This window comes from Pelecanus crispus, chromosome 2 (assembly GCF_030463565.1).
Source record: "Pelecanus crispus isolate bPelCri1 chromosome 2, bPelCri1.pri, whole genome shotgun sequence".
NCBI classification, from domain to species: Eukaryota; Metazoa; Chordata; class Aves; order Pelecaniformes; family Pelecanidae; genus Pelecanus; species Pelecanus crispus.
In genome coordinates, this window is record NC_134644.1 from 35,215,684 (window position 1) to 35,224,953 (window position 9,270).

General features: G+C 46.8%; 1 protein-coding gene across 1 annotated transcript; it reads right to left on the bottom strand.

Moving 5' to 3' along the window:
* Positions 1 to 2,481: 2,481 nt before the first annotated feature.
* FERD3L (Fer3 like bHLH transcription factor) lies at positions 2,482 to 3,054 on the bottom strand. Its single transcript, XM_009486373.2, has one exon. It carries the CDS (start codon positions 3,052 to 3,054, stop codon positions 2,482 to 2,484), a length of 573 nt encoding a protein of 190 aa, XP_009484648.2.
* Positions 3,055 to 9,270: the final 6,216 nt, after the last annotated feature.

Here is a 9,270-nt window from a genome sequence, read left to right on the forward strand (position 1 = left end):
AAGAGGCCCCTCCAAAGTCTTTGACACAACATGAAATGCATCTTGATACTTTATCTGTGCTGTTTGCATATTGTGTTCATTGGCTTATATCACAACTGCATTTTTAAGTTCTAACACTATTTTTAGAATCAGTGGCTCATATAAGAATGTTACTACTGTTCTGTATTGCTGCTGCAAAATTTCCAGTGACCCATTAAAAATCAGGATACATAATGCAGGATCCAGATTTTGATTTGTATTTAAAAATAAAATGTAACATTTTCTTTCTGCTTTCCTCTAGTCTTTAACACAAGTATGGAAAAACCTTGGGTCTTGAACAAATTCCAATGTTTTGTTATTGAACCAAGGAGAGAAAACGAATATTTTTTGAATTATCCATTACAGACATATTTACATTATGAATCTCTTAACTTAAGACTCTGTGTTCTATAGAGTTCTAATTTTATCCAGTGACATAAGCAAGAAAAAAATATGAAAAAGATATACGATCATGCTGTGGAAAGCACAGTTGTATAGAGATCATAGAGAAATAGTGCTAGGAAGTGAATGTTGAATTGCAGATTTCATTATCCTAAATGAATTTGTCTTCATCGTTTTTCTTGAGACAGTGGTAACAGCAAAATGCATCTGGGTCATGTGAACAGTTGTTGATTTTGGAACATGGTTCATTCTTAGTTCCTTTTCTAATTTTATTTTTAGGAAAAAAAAAAAACCCAACAACCATCTGAAGAGGTGAAACACCCCAGTTTCTAGAGAGGATCCAGCTGCGTTAACTATCCTACTGCCTCTTGGAAAAAAAGCATTCTGACAACTGGAGAGCAGATGCAATGTGTGGAGTCAGGGAGGTCAACAAAAACAAGTGGAAAAAGAAACCAAGGAAACAAGTGAAAAGAGAAAGAATATTAGAGTATAAATACAGGACACTAATTCACTCATGGTAATATTAAAGTGAATGGAATGAGAAAAAGAAAAAGAATCGCCACAGGAACTGACAAAAACACGAGAGAAGAAATCAAAGAGATGTTAGGGTGGGATTTAGATCTTAGCCAGGGTACATCTTGATCTCACTAATATCATGACAATTTTATATAGTGGAGACAAAAGCTGTCCTGCGAAGCCATGCAGAACCACCGGCCTGGATGGGACATTTGCTCCGAAGTTGAACGCAGCTGGACTGGGCCCTGAACAGGCTGCTTGCTGCCCTTCTGCTGCAAAAATACGGGGAGAAATCCAGGTCGTTCCCAGGCAGCGGCGAGGGAAGGTGCCAGCAACAGGGAGAGCCGGGGAGCGGGAGGGCAGAGACACACCAGGGAGGGCCGGAGGGGCTTCTAGGGGGACCCCCGGGCCCCTTGCCCCGCTCCCAGCCCGGCCACGGCCACCCCCCCCGCCCCCGCCGCCCCTCTCCCTGGCTCTCGCCCCTGCTAACAAGCGGCTGCGAGGTGTTAGTTAGATAACGCTAAAAAAAAGCAATCCCCGCGGTGGACCCTGTCCCCACCCCCAGTGACGGCCGGCCCGGGCTTCCCCCTTCCATCCCGCTCCGGCTTTTCAGAATTTCTTTATTCTCTCTTCTTGCAGCAATGAAACACGGGGCGGGGGGGGGGAGGGGGGGCGGACCCAGTGAGAGAGAAGAGGTCTCCGCTTGACCTCCCCAAAATCAAAGCCCACAAGCCCACAAGTTTTCTCTCTCAGGCGGGCGCAGGCGGCTTCCCAGGCCGGCCCCGCCGCTGCCGGGGAGGTTGCGGGGCGGCCCCCCCAGCCGCCGCGCCGCGCCCCGCCGCACCGCCCCGCACCGCCCCGCACCGCGCCGGGCCCTCCTCCGCCAGCTCCTGCTCGCCCACACGCCAAAGGACAGAACTGGTCCCTGGAAGAAAATCGTGACAGCAAACGGTTGCATCCAGATGTTCCGCTTTACTGGCCCTGTGACACACGGCATGGACTTGGCAGCCTGGATTTCAAAGAAAAGGGAGTTGTTTATTTTTTAAAAAAGCAGAAAGCGCTAGGTTCAAATGCACACGCCGAGATTTTCCTAATCCCTGGCAGGCAGCTGGGCAGGCAACTGAATCCGCTGGAAACCCACTCCGCAAACTGGACGGGCTCCGCTGCCCCGGCCGAGCCTTTCTCCAAGGCAATAATTGCAAAATTTTAAAGCAAGTAGGCGACGCAACAACAACCAAAAGACCCCAGACCTTCTTTTTTTTTTTTTTTCCCCTTTCCTTTACAGAAATTATATATATTAGCAAATCTACAGATACTGAACCTCTCCACCCCTCCTCTCCCCCCGCTTTCCGCCGCCCCCAGCGCACCCTTCTCCAAAACACTCCTCGTTTTGCATCCGACACCTACACGGCCCTGGCTGCGGGGTGAGAAGCCAAGGCAGGAGCAGGGCTCTGCGCCCCGCGGAGGGAGGCTCCCGGGGCCACCTGCTCGGTGCCGTGGGTGGTGCCCGGCCCCCAGCCCTGTCCCGCCGGCCCCCGGCGCTCCCTAGCTCGCCTTCTGCCTGCTGCAACCATCCAGGAGCTCAGTCATGAAGGAGATGTACACTATGGCCAGGCGCAATGTCTCTATCCGGGAGAGCCTCTTCTCGTAGGCGAAGGTGGGCACCTTCTTCCTCAGCTGATCAAACGCCTCGTTGAGGTTGAACATCCTCTTCCTCTCCCGTATGTTGGCAGCCTGGCGCTGGGCGTAGGTGATAACCCGCTTTCTCCTGGGTCTGTCCAGGAGGGAAGCGCTCCGCATCCTCTCCTCTTCCTCCTCCTCCTCCTCGTCGTCTTCGGGATCTCCATCTCCGAAGGCAGCCAGGGGCAGCCCCCGGGCCATCCCCTCCCGGAGCGACAGGGCTCTGTCCCCGAAGGGAGGCCCGGAGGTGACCTCGCAGAGCCCCAGGCTCGGCCCGGCCCGGGGGGGGGCCTGGGGAGCACCCAGGGAGAGGTCGGCCACGAAATCCAGCACCGAGGCTCCCAGCAACCCCTCCGGGCAGGGCACTTGGGGGGCTCTGCCGTGCAGCTCATCCAGCAGCCCCGGGCGCTGGTGGGCTGGGAAGAGGCTGGCTGACATCTTACTTCAGAGAGGGCTTAATCTGGTCCCCCATCCCCAGCCCCAGCGGCGTTAATATTTATAACCCCCCGGATAACAGGATTAGCAGGACTAGAAAGAGCGGCTGTAAAATTTCTCGCCGTGATGCTGATGAGAGGAGACAGGCAGCCCCCTCGGGGACGCGTGGATGCTCCCGAGAGAGGAGTCCCCAGCGAGTCAATCCTGTCACAGCGATCAAGGACAGTTCCTTCTTGGCAAAACCCTCCGCTCTTACCTGCTGAGCACTTTTGTCTCTTCTTACACACCCGCAACCAAACGATTTTCAGCCTCTTTAAAGCCCGCAGCCGCAGAGCCGGGTCTCCACTGGGCTTGTTTTCCTGCTTTCTGTCGGGATCTCTGAACCCTGAGAGACAGCCTGACAATTGATGTCACGCAAGTGCATGTATGCTTTTAATGATGTCCTGAAGAGGGGACCTGCACGGAGAGGGTCACCGGGGAATGTTTACCCTGTATCCCAGCGCAATGGGAGCTGAATGGCAGGACCTCCATTAGCCTAAGTAAGCATTGTAGGGGACCCGATATTGCATTCCCAGTAGTAACTGTTGGAATCGTCTCTCCATTCCCCCTAAATCCCCTTCAACTAGAGTTCAAACATCTTTCCAGTAAAAGGCTGCTTCGTAAAGCTCATTTCGGTCCAGGCAACCTCAAAGCCCTTGCTTTGAAACTCCTTCCTCCCGCCCATGAGACGAGGATAAGCTGGTCCTATCCAGGGCAGCGGTTGCTTCTTACACCTTTGGTAGAACCGTGCCGGTCACCGGCGGTGCACAGAGGACTCAACCTGACTGCACGCACTGATAACGCTGGATACATAGCGCAAAATACCGTGAAATGCATATAAACACACCCGTACACCCGACACCGCTGAATACCTTTCTTTGATCAAGGTTTCCTTGGGGACGGGCGTCGGGGATTGTTTCGCTTTTGTCTTGGGAGCCTGGAAGAGGTTAGGGGTTGTGTCTTCACCCTCCCGCACCATAGACTGTCTCTAAATAAACAGCCTGGCCCTGGCAATCCCTGGCCGTGTCAGACACACGCAGGTTGAATCGGATCGATTTTCTTTGGCGCCCGATTTGTGCACACAGCTCGTTTAGGAGTGGCTGGCCATTACTCTCGCACTGCCTTCTTAAAGCCTAATCTTCGCCTTTGTCATGCATTGTTGCCACTCTCGCTTTGGGGCTAATTAGTCTCTAATTTCTAAGGGGATTTCAAAGCCCATCAGATCAAAGGAGGCGGGGGGGGGGGGGGGGATCCCACTCCGCCAAAATCCTTCCTGTTTGCCTACAGGACCGCAAACATTTCCGACCGCGGACCGGGATCTGCCGTCATTTACGATACAGCGAGCGAACCACGCATCCCCTTTTTCCTGGGAAAGATGCCGGGGGAAAGACAGTTCCCCTCGCAGCCCCTCACCCCCCGCCCCGGGCTCCGCGGGCTCTCCGAGGCGGGGGGCGGGCAGGGCGCTTGGCTGCGCGGTGCGGCGCGGAGCGGCGCGGGGGGTGCGGAAGATGAGCGGGAGCGGAGCTACATTGGACAGCTCCGGAGCGGCGGCGGCGGCCCTGCAGGTACCCGGCGGCCCTGCAGGTACCCGGCGGCCCTGCAAAAGGGGGGACCTTCTCTCCCCACCCTTCCTCCCAGCCACCTCTCCCCACCCCGTCGCAGCAGCACCACCGCCACTGCTGTGGCAGCGATCGGCGGCGTTGTGTCCGCCTTCATGGTTTCATGGCATGCCTAAGGCTAAATAAAGAGCACATGGCGGGGCGACTGCTTTTATTCTTACTAGCGCAAAGTGGCTTCTTGGCGAACAGGGAGAGTGTCGCTCAGAGACGTGCTTATTTATGCTGCATATCGTTCGTTAAAACACCCGGTGAATGAACTAATAAGGCAAAGAGGAGCTGTAAAACATCTGCTAAGAGAAGTGTTGACCAGAGAGCATCCAAAAGTAACAGTAAGTTGAAGAGCTCTAAATGTTAAGTGTTTTATAAAAACGTTCGGTGGACGAAAGATCAGATAAATATTTACGATCGATCCTCAAAGGAAGGTAACTTACTTGAGCTCCTTTTAGATGAGGTGGCAAGTATTTCGTTTAAAAACATGGAATTATAAATTAAGGACGAACCCCAGCAGAGATGCGTCACCACAGAGTGTAAAATTATCGGGGAAATACACGTACTTCAGATAATGAAATAAACGAATGGAGACATGTGAATTCGTCAACTCTGTGTCAAGCTTCACACGAATTTACCGTCGTGTGGGAACCCGGCGTTTAGAAGAGGATAGAGCAGCCCTTCACCACGGTCTCTTCAGAAAGAAACCCTTGCTCACATCTCTAGTTTCAGATATTTGGAGGACACAAGCTACAAAAACAACCGGAACCAAAGCGTTTTATATTGCAAGCACGTGAAGAGGGAAGGTTGTTGAGTCAGTGTTGCACCACAAAGCAATATAACACCAAACATGAAATATTAATGCAGGGTGTGCTTGTCACTGAATCCTTAAAGGAAGCACTAAAGCCAGGACTCAGCCAGGACTGGGAGGTCCCAGCAGAAAATGAAGACTTGTAGCCAAGGTGAATCCTCCTGTCAAACTGATTTTTTTTACTGCATCTTTGTTTCCTGTTACCCGCCCCCCCCCCCCCATTATTGCTAAAATATTGATTTTTTCTGTTATATAAACTATTTTAAATTATGTATAATATGCTCAATGAACTGTGATTTGATGTATTTTTTGAACATTTTTTCATATTCGGTGATTTTTATCACATCAGGGAAATTATGGAGCTGAGGAAATGCATAATGAATGCAGGGGACAGGTTTTCAGTGCAGAGACAATGTAACAGTGTAGGGGAACCAGGACAAACTCTCATGAGAGACTGCTTTACACTCTGAAATCTTCTCAGACCAGATTATGTGCTCAAACGTGTGTTCTAGATTTAACTAAGAATACAGTTTGCTCTACGATTGTTTAGCTTCCTTCACCCATCTGTTAGCCTACCTTTTTATTCCACTTGTTTATCACAAAAAAAAAAATTGCTCACAAGATGTTTACAGATGCTGAGCACTGATGGCTACATCTTCAAAGCCACTCTGCAGCTATTTCCATAATTATTTTCCTCGGAAATATCTATGACATCATTCTTGATGCTCATGTAGGGTTTGGGTTTAAAACCCAAACCGTGACAGCTTTTCTGATCTATTAGCCCTATCAGAAAAACATATATACTCTTCTGCCCACCCCGATAATGTCCCAGTTGTTAATAATTTTGAAAATCAATGTCTTTTAACAAGTCTCCCTATAAAACAAATCCAATATCCTTTGTACTAGCAGGAATGAGGGCAACGTGCATTTTAATTCAGCGTACTTCTATGGAAATAGTTTTATTCCTTTTATAACCCTGTGTGCTGCGTCCCTGTGCTGATGATTTCCCACATTATCACACAGGAAAAGACAGCCACTCTGATGACTTAGTGTTACTGACTGAGATGTTACAGATTTTAACAGTGATCTGTACTTTAATGGAAAATTCACTAGAAGTCATTGGTGATCCTGAGATGCTGAAATAAGGGGGCACTGTCCATCAGATAAGCAAGGAGCTGATAGTTACTGTCTACTCCAGAAACCACAAAAAGTTAGGCATGCAACTGAAAAAAAAGGTCTACACGCTTTTCCCGTAAAATGGGAAAAATCTTATCTCCTTTAACTGATCCATTAATATTTGCTATCATTCTCAAACTCTGGCCTGAATAACAGAAACAGATGTCGTGTGTAGCACACTAACACTGCCTCTCTCGACTTACTGACATTGCATCTGTCTGATCTTCTAGTTAAACCTTACAATTACAGTAATGTCCATGGATCAGGACCTCATTACCTCAAAAAACCAGGGCAGTTCCTGTCCTGTTGAGCTCACAGTTTGCATTCCGGACAGACCAGACCAGATCAGTGCAGTATATATCAGTGCAGTGTGGACATGGGGCCAACTTGCAAGGGAATGGACAGAGTTTGGACAATATCTTATCCTGACACTTGCTCCATCAGTTGTGGAGAGGAAGACACTATGGGCACCACTGATGAATTAATACCAAAAGGAAGTATTTAAGCAAAGCTAGCTGAAGACTGGTTATTTCGATACTAGAACAATGTAGTAGTATTCAGATGAAAGCAGAGCAAAATGTGATTGAATGTAGTATCACTGGAGGGGTAAAGGAGACCTCTGATGTCGCAATGTGTTACGAGATTATATAGGCAGGGAACATTGGACTGTGGTAGAGTTTATGTTCAAAGACTTTATGTCTGAGTCAGTTGTGAAGCTGAAGAAGGCCAAACAAAATGTATCTGATGAATTGGTCAGTACTATTTTGAGTGGCTTGCAACAAAACCAGAAAGGAGAATACTGCTACGTCAAAGTCAAAGCTAATGTAGACCAGAGGAAGCAGTGCCTTGATGGTTGAAACAGCTGGAAAAGCCTTTGTATCTCCTATGTTGGAGATAGATGAAGTGTATGGAGATGAGGACAAAATTACCTCACTGACTTCTGTAAGTCTCGTGCAGAAAGAATTTATTGACTCCTTCAGTTAAGAAAAATAAAATGGATACTAGAAATGGGCTCATATTATCTAACTGCTGGCTCTTATCCAAGTATCAAGTTATCCTGGAGACACTCTGAGTCCTGCAGAGATGTGAACACCTGTAGTGGACTCTGCAGTCCACTTGAAGTCTGTCTACCCTGATGGACTGTCTAAGGAACTTGGGGATACGGGGATATTGGCTATAACTCAGATACATTCAGTCCTGTGGAATGAACCTTGGCTCTAGAATTAGCAGTTTACAAATAAACACTAAAAAAAAAATCCAATAAGATAGATCCATACGGAGTATGTGGGCAAACACAACTGGATATATTTGGGTGCAGTGTCTAGAACTTGAGTCTGTAAGAATTCTCTGCAACTTTTTTACCTGTATAGGCAGTATAAAAATTAACTTTATTCCTTATGTTGATATGTCAGTACCCTCTGCTCACAAAGCAGGTGAAGTCCAGTGTACCAGTCCAGTGTAGGGACCAGTTCTGTTCTTAAGACCAGGATATATACAGTGAAGCCAAAGCATCACAGTCGGGTCCCAGAAGTAATTCCAGGCACTGATCCCGTGTGAATCTGACTGTATGAATGCATTCCTGTGTCACAGCCTGTATTTAATAGAACTCCGATTTGAATACAAGCACCTACTTACAAAGATCAGGTTTCACAACTTGGCTTTCCCTGACATAAATGTGACATTCAGTAACATCATTGTTCCCTGACACAGGAAATCATTAGCAAAACTCAATATTTTGAGAAAAACCTAATAAAATAAGGTACGCTCTACCAGTAAAGTGTAATTATTTTCTATTTGCAGCTGTATTACACACCATTTGAAGAGTTTAAAGAAGTAACTGTTGATATTTCACCATATGGGACCAAATGACGAAGAAAAAGTTTGAAAGTGTAATCTTGGGTAAATCATAGACAAATGAAACGAATAGCTGTGGTTAAGGTGTGATGTGATTCATCATGCTTGCAAAGTTTTATGAATGATACTTTTTTCCTTAATCATAACCTTAGGGGTGGGAGGGATTGAGAACAGGACATGTATTAAGGTTGGAATGTCAATCTTAACTTTGAATTTCCTGGCTTTTTATCAGCATGCATGAAAAAATGTAATGTTATTTAAACATAACTTCTTTCATCTTGATTTTGCTATGCAAAAGTTGTTCATGGAAAATGGAATGCCAATAAAAATGTATATTGTTTACCTAGGAGTCTACATTTTTTTTCTAAATGTTTATTACAATTAATTAATTTTATTATTATGTAATTATGTACTAGAGCCATTAATTAATGTTTTTTTTTCTTCCATTTCTCATAATTTGTAAAATGCAGGGAAATACCAGGCTGAAAGCTATAGTTACTTAAAGATTTTGCTTATATATGAACAGAATAAATGTATGTATGATAGTGGACCAAGATTCATTACCAGCATCCTATATGTAGGCTCCATTTTTTATTTGGTGGGATCACCTTGGGTCAAATGAGCCATTTTGTCTTTTGACCTACTCAGCTTCGGACCTTGTGACACTGACAGTACCCATGCCAGGTAGGATCATCTACCTTTTATTTTGTTTTCATTTTTTAGAATCCAGAC

What these genes read in the sequence shown, in the direction of transcription:
- FERD3L (XM_009486373.2), bottom strand. Translation starts at nt 3,054, where the DNA reads ATGTCAGCCAGCCTCTTCCCAGCCCACCAGCGCCCGGGGCTGCTGGAT.